A 14,020-nucleotide genomic window follows, 5' to 3' on the forward strand; every position below is an offset into this window, starting at 1 on the left:
GTGTTGTTGGTATTAAGTGCCGTCAAGTTGGTTCAGACTCATAGCTACCCTTGTAGGGTTTCCGAGGAACACCTCATGTGTTTGAACTGCTGACTTTATAGTTTGCAGTCTAGTGCTGATCCTATAAGAATCCAATGTTACATGCTTTTAAAAAGTATGGTAAGCAGATTAAAGAAATAAAATGTGATTATAAATGATCTGTGTTCTCTTTCTCAGTGTAAAATTTAAATATTTGAAAAATACATACACACACATGTATGTATGTGGACTTGAAAAAAAAGCTTTTTTTTTTTTTTTTCCCTTTGTTAACTAGAATCTGGCAAGGTTTGAAAGGGCTAATGAGTATTCTCATCATTGAAGCGTTCTATGGAGGGTCCCATAAACAGCTGGCGGATCTGCTCCAAGAAGAGCTAGAAGACTGTGTCCTTTATACCCTTCCTGCAAAGAAATGGCACTGGAGAGCCCGGACATCAGCTCTGTATTTCTCTCAGAATGTTCCTATCAGTGAACGTTACAGGTAATTAGAACCTAGGCTGCATCTTCACCTTGTCGTTACTGTACCTGTTACCAATGTGTAACCCCACTAACTATGGAATTGATCATTTGTCCATGAAATCTATTCCTTAAGAGATAGCAAAGCATCAAAGTAGTGAAGTGACCTCATTTAGAACCTATATCCCTTTCTCATTTGTTTTGTGATTTTTATCATGTGCGTGTGAGTGAGATTTTTAGGCCTGAGAAGGAAATTGATGTTGAGCGCATTGATTTATCTGTTTCCAAGACCACCAATTCCTCTTTTAGTAAGCATGCTGGTTCAGTTTAGTTTATTGTGTCTGCTTGGGACTAGAACCTAGGATTGAGAAGGTAGCTTTGGCTAAGATCTGTGCCCTCACAGGACTCAAAGATTATTAAGGTGGGATAGAAATGCAAGTCAAATAAGAGTGTGAAAGAATTGGATTCTGACTGTGAGTAATTGAAGAGGTCTTTATAGAGCTGGTGACCTTTAACATGTTCTTAAAGGATGAGTAGATCTGGGGAGAGACAGACTTCAGTTCAGAATACAGATTTGTGAGGAAATGGGAACCCATCAGGTTGAGTCATTAGAAAGAGTCATACTGGACACTGAAAAGTTAAATGAGAAATACTGACTCTACATTTTTCAGGAGAACAAGTAGAATCTAGTCCCTCCATCTCCCATTGAGGCTTCTTCGTCCGTATTCTCTAGTCATGTGCATTTCCTTGTGTCTCCTGCTTGTGAAAGCATGGAAGATTACTCTACTGTGGTTTGCATGCCTGCTGTGCTTTCTATTCTGGGCCCTGCTGTGTAGGATTGGTTTAGGCAGGAGTGAGGAGTGCCAGGCTGGTAGTTAATGGAGTTCGAGCAGACAGGTTGTTAGAGGAAGGGCATGCTACAAGCTTCAGTGCCCACCTTGGCTTCAGCAGCTATACCCATCTGCTGCTTCTAAGGTGGAGCAGCCACTAGGGAGAGAGCAGCTCGTGATTTAAATGTTCTTAGTAGTAATTTGAGGGATTCTGAGAAAAAAACCATTTGGTGTATGAAAACTATGCCTTGTGTCTAAGAGTTCAGATTGTCAGATGGAATAGAAGTGAGAACTTAAGTCACGCTGCTTGGGATTTTACAGGTAAAAGGCTGTTTTGGTGTTTGTTTAAAATTTTATATTTTTAAAATATAAAGTCTATCTTTTCTTCCATAATTTAATGTTTTAGATTTTGATATCAACAAGTGAATATTATTAATTCACCGATACTAGAAGAAATTTTAATGACATTATCAATATGGAATTTTGAAAGTCAGTGATAGACTGCTGCTACGCTAACCTCTGACTTTCCTGCCTTGCTTTCCTGTCTCCTGTGATTGTGTTTTCTAAGCACCAAGCTTATATGATTATTTAAAATCAGGTAATGCAGTTGACTTCATGGTACAGTTCCATGTGACATTTACCATTTGATATAATAAATCTCTAGTTATTTGAACGTTGAAATGAACCTTTTCTCTGACTGCTGCTTGATTTCACTTTGATGATACACTTTTTCAGAATTATTTTCTGTATGAGAGCTGTATAATTGGAGATGGCATGCAAGCAAACACTTCTAGGCATTTGTCTCCCCACCTTCCTGAGGGCTCAAGCATTTGAGGATAACTATCATATTGCTCTTTGAAGCAGTCTTATTTGAGAGGTGGCTTTTGGGAAGACCATGATGTAAAGTTTTCCTTTCTGCTAGCCATAACTTTAAGTGCCGCATGGTGGTATCGGTGATTTCTCAAGTCAGCCAGCCATTTGAACTGTATAGTGAACTCTTCACCCAGAGACACACCTTACCAGTTTTTTTTTTTTTTTTTTGTGAAATCTTTGTATTTGATTAATGATAAGGTATTTATTCTTTACCAAGTAACTTTTTCAAATGCTTTTGGAAAAATAATAGTAATTTCAAAGCTCTCCATAAGTTCAAAATATGCTCTCTCAATCCTCATTTGAAGTATAAGAATAACCTTCGGTTACACTAGCTAAATATGATTTCTGTAGAGACATTTAAAATATATTAAAACAGTTTTTGCTTTCCAATTAATTATTCTACATATACTTTTAACAGATATAACCATCCGAATTCATAAATGTAATACAACAAAGCACCTATAGTACCTACCATGCAAATTATTCCAAACAAGTAGGAGCGTGTCTGAAGAAAATGACTTGGAATGTAGGCTCATCCATTACTTTTCACAACTTTTGTACATGTAGTTGTTATTGTTATGTATTGGTTATATGGAAATAATTTTTTTTTTAAATTAAGTGCTTTAAGCTGATTAATCAGTTTGAATCTATTCTATTTTGTCATCTAAATGATTCACATTAGAGCTGCTGTGTTTTATTATAGATTACAAAAGCTTGACAAGTTCTGTTTCTCAAAGTACTGAGTAGTTATTGTCATTCTTATGTGGAATTAAAGCTCCGCTTTCTGGAAACTTCACAAGGTGTAGAATAAAGCATGAAGGAAGACCTTAAATATTGTATTCTGAAGCACATGAATCATTTGTCCCAGGATCAGACATTTCTATTACTTTCTTTGCATATACCTTAGTCTAGATACCAAGTATATTTCATTATTTTTTCTTTTTGCAGTATCTTTATTGAACTGAAAGAGTCACTATTATGTAAAATCATTTTTCACCCTCAGCTGCATACAGTGACACTTTTTGTTCCATCAGGTATTATGGCATATACTGAGCACTGTCCCCTTCACAGCCCTTCTTCCTGTTAGCAGAATCACCTAATCCCTGGAAATGATGCATAACTGACTAACTGGGTCACGATGATCCCATTCTTCTTTGCCACATTCTCTTTTCCCAACTTTCCTGGCAGCTGGGGTTGGTCAAAGGAATCCTGATTGTTCAACATTTAAACTCTCAGCTGCTAACTGTAAGGTTGTTGTTGTTAGTGCCATTGAGTCGGTTCTGGCTCATAGCGAACCTATGTAGGGTTTCCAAGGAGGAGCTGGTCAATTTGAACTGCTGATCAAATTCAAACCTTGTGGTTCAAACCGATCTTGTGGTCCAGCGCTTTATCCCACAGCGCCACACCAGGACTCCCAGTGGTTCAGTGGGAAAAAGGCCTGGCTGTCTGCTTTTGTGGGACCGTGGTGGCTCTGTAGGAAAAGTACTCAACTACCAACCACACAGTCAGCAGTTTGAGCCTACCACAGTCAGATGAGGCTTTCTGCTTCTGCAGACACTTACAGCCTCAGAAATTCTGCTCTTGCAGAGACTTACAGCCTCAGAAATTCTATGCATAGTCGCTATGAGTCAGAACCAATTCAATAGCACTTAACAACAGTAACACTATTTGCTTCTGTAAACATGACAGCCAGGAAAATCTTATGGGGCAGTTATACTCCATCACATGTGCTTGCTGTCAGTTGTAATTGACTCAGCATTACAACTCAGCACTCAAGCGGTCAGATCACCAACTTCTGGCAAACCAGAATTAAGTGGAAGATTTCTGAGAGCCCTGGGAAAGTGCCACTTCCTCCCCTTAAAAAAACGGAGAGAGTGTCATTTGAGGAAAAAAGAAAAATTTTTTTTTCCTTTTCCTGCTCCCTAAACCTTGCAGAGGAGCTCCTGGTAGTGTAGTTGTTACAAATCGGGCTGCTAACCTCAGGGTTAGCAGTTCGAAACTACCAGCTGTTCTGTGGGAGAAACATGAGGCTTTCTGCTCCCGTAAAGATTTACACCTTTGGAAACCCTTTACAGGGTCGCTATGAATTGGAACCGACTCCATAGCACATAACAACAACAACAAACCTTGCAATACCCCTACCTGCTTCTGAATGTCATTGTGATGTCTGAAGCCAAGAGGGGATGGTGGTGGTTATGTGCTGTGGAGAGGGTTCCAACTCATAGTAACCCTAGGGACAAAACTTACATTGGCAAATATGGCTGATGGAAAGTTGGAAGGAGACTAGATTTGACTTCTGTTTTGAAATAATATAGCTACCTTGTTAAGTACCATCAAATTGGCTCTGATGCAGTGACCCTGTGTTGGGTTTCCAGGAGTGACTGATGGGTTTGAACCACCGGCCTTGTGGTTAGCAGTCCAGTGCTTATCTAACAGAACCACACCCTGTTGTGTGTTGGGTTTCTAGGAATGACTGATGGGTTTGAACCACTGGCCTTGTGGTTAGCAGTCCAGTGCTTATCTAACAGAACCACATCCTGTTGTTGTTGTTGAGTTCCATCGCATCAGTTCTGACTCATATCGACTCTGTATAGGGTTTTCAAGGAGCTACTAGTAGGTTTGAACCATATTCTCGTGGTTCAAATTGGCCTTGCGGTCCAGTGACTATTCTACAGCGCCAAATGAAGCCTCCTGGTAGCGTAGTAGATTATGAGCTGGCCTACTAACTACAAGGTCAGTAGTTCAAATCTATCAGCTGCTCCATGGGAAAAAGATGAGGCTTTCTGCTCCGGTAAAGATTTACAGTCTTGGAAACCCTATACAGGATCACTGTGAGTCAGAACCAACTTGGTGGCACACAACAACCAAACACCGCACCCTAGTTACCTGAAAAACTCCTTGTCTCTAAAACATTTAGAAAGACTTCATAAACTATACCAGACTTACATTTAAGTCCATAGTAAAGTAAAGAGGGATCTGGAAATTAGAGTGGCAATTAGATTTTGATGGTATGACTGCCTAATTTTTAAAGAGCAAATTGACTGAATAAATCATTTTACTTTCTTAAAATATAGTACAGTTGTAAATAAGGAACTCTGGGGTAGTGTAGCAGTTACTATCGGGCTGTGAGCTGCAAGGTCAGCAGTTCGAAACTACCAGCTGTTCCGCTGGAGAAATATGAGGCTTTCTCCTCCCATAAAGATTTACAGCCTCAGAAACGCTGTACAGGGTCACTATGAGTCGGAACCGACTCCACAGCACATAACAACAACAACAAAAACAGTTGTAAATGGAATGCAGAGAGCTGGTATGGTGATGAAGGAGAGGCACTGGGCCACAAGGTCAGTATAAACTTCAAGGCAGGCAGTTCAAACTCATCAGCTGTTCAGAAACCCTATACAGGATCACTATGAGTGGGAACTGACTCAGTGGCACTTGACAACAACAATAAAATAGAACAAGGAAGTTTCTATGTACCCTGTGAAAGCTCTGAGTGACATATGTACAATATATTCTGTGCTATTGTTGATACAAGGAATGGGAGTTTAAGAAAGAAAAAGTGGGAGATAAATAGGAAATGAATAAAAATAATTGAGCAGAAGCTGTCCGTGTCCCACTGTTATCGCTTAGATCTTTAGGTGTGCGGGAGTCAGAGTCCTCCTTCCAGGGTCCACACTCTGGCCTCAGGGAGCTGGCAGCTCTACTAGAGAATGCAGCAGACTCAGAGCAGCCCTCCACAACGGACCATTTCCTTTCAGATTGCATCCTTCTGAAGTGTGTACAGGATAGAAATATATAATGAAGATTCCCCTAGATTCTATATATCAAGAAAATGTAACAGCATAATTCTTCATAATGCATGGATCAAAGGAGGTATCCTAATCGATACCAAAAAGATAAAACTGAACCATAATGAAAATATTTTATATTGCAATGTGGGATGCTTCTAGAATGACAGACAAATCTACATCTTCTTTAATGAAGTAATTAATGAAGTTACTAGATTTGTGATGTGTCTCTCTTTCCTCTCATTTCCTCTCCCCCTTCCTCACGGCCGTCAAGTTGATTCTGTCTCATAGTGATCCTATATTTTAATCTCAAGACTAAATCTACACAGGAGTACTCCAAAGAGTGACTGGTGGGTTTGAACTGCTGGCCTTGTGTTTATCAGTCCAATGCTTATCCTAAAGCACCACCAGGACTAGCGCTCTCTAAAGCTTGTGGCCCAAGACAGGGCACCTCTTACTTGGATTTAGGAGTACTGCTGGGAAAGAAACAATTCAGAATAAGATCAGAAAATAATGAAATTGACATTTATAATGGAGATGAACAAACTGCATGTCTTTTGAAATAATAATATAGGTAAACCACAAGCACAAGTGATTTTTTGAAAAAGGCAAGAGTGCTTTTTGGATTAAGAGAAGAACATAACTGCAGATATAGCACAGATCAGTAAAAAACGGGTAATGCTCTGAATAGTTATTGACAATGGTGAATCATCAGCTCAAATTGACCCGCTAAAATACAGAAGCTGGGGGTCGGGGGTCTTTGAGTTGACTTGATTTGCTATATTCGTGCCATCTTGCCTCTTTGCACACTTGTGGGTTTTGAGATCAAGTGTCTTTATTTTTGTTAAGTTTTCTGTTACTTGTGGCCATAAAAATCCCATCAACTTTGTGTTATCTTTTACTCCTTCCATCCCAGCTTTATTTTAATGACCAAGTCTGTATAAGCAAAATGAATAGCTGGCTGGACAAGAAAGAAAAGCCCAATTGTGACAACTAATGCATAAAGTGAAATTAAAACTGAAGATGACATTTAATTGTTGTTAGCTCTATTTTATTGGCGATTGTCTTTACAGGTGCTGTGCCTGAGGTCTTTCACTCAGCAGAATCTCTGTCACAGAGAGTTTCATGTTTTTTCTTAAGTGAACTATTGCCAGTGAAACATTTAGTTTCACTTTATTTGAGAAAATGAACTGAATACTTTTAGCTGAGATGTATGTTTGTAGCTAGCTTCAACTTGTGAATAAAGGCATAGCTGACTGTGGTTCAGGCAAATACAGGTGAATAAGGTGGTGTCTTTAATAATTCTCATTTAATAATCACTTAGAGAAGCTTTAGTTTGCTTGGCAATAAAGAATTTTGCTCTTGTGAAATAGTTAAGTTTTGGAATAATTTAAAGGAGCCTGGTAGCACATTTTTTAAGGTGCTGAGCTGCCAACTGGAAGGTTGGTGATTTCAACCCCTAGCTGTTCTGAGGGAGGAAGAAGTGGCAGTCTGCTTTTGTAAAGATTTACAATCCTGAAAACCCTATGGGATAGTTCGATTTTCTCCTGTATAGTCGCTATGAGTCAGAACTGACTCACTGGCAGTGGGTTTGTGTTCTTGAATAATTTAACAATAAAGTACCTTCCAATTAAAATATACCTTTATCAACAATTAATATTTCAATAATGAAAATAACTTTTAATTAGTGTATTTCATAAGAATTAGTGTATTTTCATAAGAATATGAAAAATATAAGTATAAAACTATTTAAAATTATATAAAAATTAAAGGTGATTTAATAAGAATTTGTATACAGGTGAAGTATTATTAGGACAATTGTTTATATTACAGTAACCAGAATATAGTATAATATGATCAAATATTAATAATGCTGTTTTTAAGTGCTGTTGAGCCAGTTCTGACTCATAGTGACCCGAGGCTTTAAATCATTGTGGGAGCAGAAAGTCTCATCTTTTTTGCATGAAGTGGCTGGTAGGCTCAAACTCCTGACCTTTTGGTTCGCAGTCCAGCGTTTATTGTATGGTGCCATCGCATTCTCCAAATATCAATCATGTTGTTTGGTGCTGTTAAGTTGGTACTGACTCATAGCTTCTCTGTGCACAACAGAACCAAACACTGCCTGCCAATCTCATAGTCATTGCTACACTTGAGGCCATTGCTGCTATCACTGTGCAAATCCATCTTGTTGGGGGTCTTTCTCTCTTTTACTGACCCTCTACTTTACCAATCATGATGTCCTTCTCCAGACCCTGCTCCCTCCTGATATCCCAAGTATGAGAGATGATGTCTGAGTATCCTGGCTTCTAAGAAGCATTCTAGCTATACTTCTTCCAACACAGATTGGTTTGGTCTTCTGACAGTCCTTGACACTTTTTTTTTTTTTTTTTTAAGTGTTTATTGTGAATTATGTGTTAGGTTCCATGGGTGACCATTATCTTTACATTTACCCTATCTTATATTGTTTCATTGCAGTGATCACAATCCCCTGCATGAATCATCAAACATCCAAAGGGTACACCCCACATGCCTGCCCCAGCCACCATCCTGCAGCCCCTCTCCCTCCTTCAGTCCAGAGTCCCCAGCCATTCCTCTGTCCACATCGTCTCTGCCTCCATCCTTAGTGTCAGTGCTTCACCGGATAGGTCTAGGCACTTGGCTTTTCTCCCTTGGTAGCTACAGGGATCTCTGCTCCTGGACTGCAAAATCAGCCACTCGCCTCCTTTTATTACCCAACATTTGCATTTACCTTTCCAACACTCACTGTCAGACCTGGTAGCAATCATTTTCTATTGAACCACAGAAGTCATTTCCCCCTCGCCTTTTATCAACCCCATCCAGACAGGTTGGAAACAATTCAGTGGTACTTTTTAATGTTCTCTTCCAACATCATAACTCAAATGCTTGAATTCTGCTGTGGTCTTCCTTATTCACTGATTAATTGTCACATGCACAAGAAACTATTGAAAATACCATGACTTGGGTCAGGCACACCCTAGTCTTAAAACTGACATCTTTGCTCTTGAACACTCTCAAGTGGTCTTGTATAGCAAATTTGCCTGATGCAGTACTTGGTTTATTTTCCTGACTGCTGCTTCCATGAGTGTTGATGGTTGATCTGAGCAAAATGAAGCCTTTGACAACTTCAATCCTTTCTCCATTTATCCTGATGTTATTCACTTAGTGAGGTGACTCAGTGGTATTTGGAAATCATCGGACAATATAGTTAATATCGCATGCAAGTAGAATTTTGCTAATGATAATGAAAAATGGCTGTGACATTGTACTGATAGGCAACTGCCAAGTGTTCAAGCTAGATTCAGACGAGGACTTGGAAAGAGAGCTATTGCTGATGTCGGGTGGATCCTGACTCTACAGAGGAAAGCACCGAGGCTTAGAGAGTTAATTGCGCTGAGTTACACAGCTAGTTTGTGGTGGATATGTGATTTGAGGTCAAGTCTGTCCAACTGCACAAAGGCGTTCTTTTTAAGCCCATGATGCTATTTTACCTTAATTCCCGGCTCAAACAGTATAAATTAATCCTAGACTCCTCTTTATGAAAATGCATATTTCTGAGTTATCCTGTCAGAAGTGGGGGGTGGTGGCTTTGGTGATCATAAGAAGCATCACAGTTCACCAATCTTGCTTAGAGGTTACAAACTGAATACCAAGGGTCTGCCTAGGTTTTTGATTCTATGATGGTCTCTTTTTCCTCAACAAATATTTCTTCAGTATCAGACACATAAGTCACAATTCATTTGAAATGCCCTCTTTTGAGGTTTTTTCTTAAAATCTAACAAAGGAACTATATATGATACCATTTTTCTTTCTTTCTTTTTTTTTTTAATAGGGTAGGCTCATGAATAATATTTCTCTTTTAAGTATGCTCCGTATTTGTCATTCCCAAATTATCCTGAAACTGGTACTTCATGGAGTTCGTTGCATGACTGATGATCTTGAATGAGACAGCCCACCTCACTTGCCTTCTATCTTTACCACCAGTTGTGTGCACTTCTTGGGATTTGGATGATGTTCAGGCACTGTGTGAATAATTTTGCAGCATCCTGTCATCTTACTGAGACCTTTCCCATCACTGTTGCCCAGGCTACAAGCTTACCTACCCTATACTGCCTTGTAGTAGGATTCTGTATTGGTTTATTTTTACAGGCTTTAAGTATTTTTGTTCCATCTTTACAGCTTCCTCCATAATAAGTTCATCTCAGTGTAGTCTCCTCTGATTGACAGTATTGCTCAGTTCAGCCATCTGGATTTTATGTTGAAACTAGAGTTGACCACAACACTGCAGACATATAATAATCTTACAAATCAAATATATAACCATTCAGAAAGTGTCTCTCCCTGTCTCTGTCTCTTTCCCTCTCCCTCTCCCCCCCTCCCCCACATATGCACATCCTCAAGATTGATGACACTTTTCATTACTTTAAAAAAATCTGTTATTGTCAAACTGGAAATTAAACCTGTTACCATGTTCCCCAGAGAGTAGTTTTCTGGCTTTCATCTTTTCAACTTTTCTTTGTATTCTTTTGTTAGTGCTCTCAAGAAGTTAAATATTCCAGTAGTAGGGGGCTAAGTGAAATTCTTGTATGAAGTTTATAGTTTATTCTCATCACAAGCTGCTAATTCAAAAGTATTTGTAGAGTTCGAAGCCACTGCTTCCAAGGAGTTTTAAGCACTGCAGTTTGATTTCAAGTGTATGAGTTTAATAGCTTTTCTATCTTATTAAATATATATACACACATATACACACACACATGTGTACACACACACACACACGTAAGATTCTGTATAGTCCTCCCCCTCAGATATGGACACCAGATATTATTATTTGTAGCACAGATATTATTTGTAACAAACTCTGCTCCATAAAGACCTCTAGTATAAATCATCCACATATTTTCTCTTTGAAATTTGATAACTCTCTTTTAAAAGACAAAACGCTTCTTCTACATATTATTTTTAATGAATAAAATGGGAAAGATAAAATAAAACCAAAACAAACATCCCTAAATTGATACGAAATGTACATTGTATAAAAGAACTCTAATTGTAGCGTTCAAACCTATATATATATATATTTTTTTTTTTTTTTAATAAGTAACATGTATGATTTTGATATGGTACTTCGAAGTTCCAGTCTGACCTTTTTGTCACTGCTGTGAGGTATTGTCAAGTCAATTTGGACTCATTGTGACTTCACGTGACAGAATTTAACTGCCCCATAGGATTTTCTAGGCCCTGGTGTGGCATAATAGGATAAACAGCGTACTGGTTACGAATTGGGCTGCTAACCTCAAGGTCAGCAGTTCAAAACTACCAGCTGTTCCGCAGGAGAAAGATGAGGCTTTCTGCTCCCGTAAAGATTTACAGCCTCGGAAACCCTATACATGGTCTCTATGAGTCGGAACCGACTCCAGGGCACACCACAACCGCCACCACCACACTGCTAACTGGAAGGTTGGAGGTTCAAACTACCAGATCCTCTTGGGAAGTATACTGGTTTCTGTGAGTCGGGGCCTACTCAATGGGACTGAACAATAGTCTTTATAGTAACAGGTCAGTAAGTCTTTTCCCCATGGAACTACCAATCTTTCAGTTAGTAGTAGTGCTTAACCACTGTACCAAGTCTGACCTTCCAAACCAACACCAAACCCACTGCTATCGAGGTGATTCCAATTTATATGGATCCTGTCTGTGGTTTCTGAGACTGCAAGTCTTTATAGGAACAGAGAGCTTCATCTTCCTCTTGTAGAGTGGCAGGTGGGTTTCAGTCATCTACCTTGTAGTTAATAGCCCAATGTCTAACCCACAGACTCACCAGCGCTCTTTAAGTCTGACTTTGTTGTTGTTGTTAAGTGTCACTGAATCGGTTCCAACTCAAAGAGATCTTGTACAGGGTTTCCAAGAGAGGCTGGTGGGTTTGAACTTCTGACCTTGCAGTTAGCAGTGCAGTGCTTATTCTACAGTGCCACTACAGGACCTAGAAAATTCTATGGGAGTAGTTCTACTTTGTTTGCCTTTTTGTTTTTAAAGTGCCATCCACTTGGTTCTGACTCATAGCTATTCAGTATAGGGTTTCTGAGTGTGGCTGGTGGACTTTAACCACTGACCTTGTGAGAACGACTGGTGAACCTCTGACCTTACATTTATAACTGTTCAGTGCATATCCTCCAGCCCCACACTGGGACTCCTGAGAACTCTTCTGATCTAGTCATTTTAGGTGTCTAGCTTCTTCATAAATAGTCTGAGTAACATGGAAAACATTTAGAAAATGAAAACTATGTCCATTGCAGTTCCATGCCCAACACTAATTTGTTTATTTGAGAAAGTTTGTGTTAAAGGCTTAGTCAGTGCAGTACATGTGCACAGGTATTAGTTTCCTACTTCCTGATTACAGGCCATCAAAGCAGTGATATAGATGCTTTGTTACCCTTTCCTTCACTTAAGCCTCCACTTTGAAGGATGCTTTCATTTGGCTGTGGGTTTTAGCCTCCTTTAGACACCTGATCTTTTCTATTCAATGGCTACTTCTTATACGTCTTTTCTTTGTTTATTCCCTTCCAGGGTTTAGGTACTGATGTTCCACTCACATGATCAGCCTTCTGGTCTGCTGATTAGCCATGCCCAAAGAGACAGCTGCAGCAACATCAGCCTGTGACTCTTATTACTGCCATTGAGTCAGGCCTCAGGTCATGCTGATGCCATACACTACAGAACTGAACATTCAGACCATTGTGATCCATAGGGCAGCAATTGACTGATTTTTTAAAGAAAGAAATAGCCAGGTCTTTCTTCCTAATTTGTGTTGTTGTTGCTGTTAAGTGCCATCAAGTTGGTTCTGACTTATAGCAACCCTCTATAAGGTTTCCAAGGAGCAGCTGATAGGTTTGAACTGCCAACCTTGTGGTTCATAGTCCAGTGTTGATCCTACAGTGCCACATCAGGAGTCCCCTAATCTGTACTTTGTTTTTAAGTACTGATGAGTCGGTTTTGACTCATGTTGTTGTTAAGTGCCATTGAGTCAGTTCCAACCCATAGCGCCCCTGTATAGGGTTTCCAAGGAGCAGCTGGTGAGTTTGAACCACTGATCTTGCAGTTCAAACAACTCTGCAGTCTGATGCATTAGCCCACAGCACCACACCAGAACTCGTTCTGATTCATAGTGACCCTGTATAGTGTTTCCAAGGAGTGACTATTTAGCTTGAACTACCAACTTTGCTGTTCAGACTGACCTTGCAGTCCAGTGCATTAACCCACAGTGCCACACCAGGTCTCCCTAATCTGTATGGTGATGACAAAAAAGGCATTTATTTCCATTTTATCCTTTCATCATTCTGAAAATGATACTCTTTAGGGAATTGCTTTGTTGAAAGGAAGCAAGTTTGTATCATTTGTGTTAGGTGCCATGAAGTTGGCTCCGACTCATAGTGACCCTGTATACAACAGAAAAAAACATAGCTTCGTCCTCTGCCATCCTCACAATTGTTGTTACACTTGAGCCCATTGCTGCTGCCACTGTGCCAATCCACTTCTTATTTTCTCTGACCCTCCACTTTACCAAGCATGATATCCTTCTGTAGGGACTAACTAGTACTTCCTAATAACATGTCCAAAGCATGAGAAACAAAGTCTGGCCATCTTGGCTTCTAAGGACATTCTGGCTTACTTAGAAATACATTCTGTTGTACTTCTTCCAACACAGATTTATTGTTCTTCTGGCACTCTTCTGGTACCTCAATATTTTCCCCCAACACCATAATTCAAATGCATCAATGCTATGGTTTTATTCATTGTCCAACTTTCACATGCATATGAGGCTGTTGGAAATACGGCTTGGGTTAGGCACACCTTACTTTTAAAATGTCTATCTTTGTTGCAAATCAAAACAACAATGAGATATCATCTCACACCAACAGTAACAGCAAAGATGAAAAATGGAGAAGACAGTAAATGCTGGCAGGGATGTGGAGAGACTGGGACACTCTTGCATTGCTGGTGGGATTGCAAAATGGTCCAACC

The 14,020-nt window shown here is 39.6% G+C and overlaps 1 protein-coding gene across 3 annotated transcripts in view; it reads left to right on the forward strand.

Moving 5' to 3' along the window:
• Nucleotides 1-338: 338 nt before the first annotated feature.
• Nucleotides 339-14,020, forward strand: part of GTDC1 (glycosyltransferase-like domain containing 1) — a 397,543-nt gene continuing 383,861 nt past the window's right edge. For all 3 annotated transcript variants that reach the window (XM_006834564.1, XM_006834565.1, XM_006834566.1), the window contains exon 1: nucleotides 339-517. In XM_006834564.1, the coding sequence (XP_006834627.1) occupies nucleotides 339-517 (179 nt within the window). The remainder of the gene's footprint in view (nucleotides 518-14,020) is intronic.

Source organism: Chrysochloris asiatica, unplaced genomic scaffold, assembly GCF_000296735.1.
Source record: "Chrysochloris asiatica unplaced genomic scaffold, ChrAsi1.0 scaffold00012, whole genome shotgun sequence".
In the NCBI taxonomy this organism is placed as follows: Eukaryota; Metazoa; Chordata; class Mammalia; order Afrosoricida; family Chrysochloridae; genus Chrysochloris; species Chrysochloris asiatica.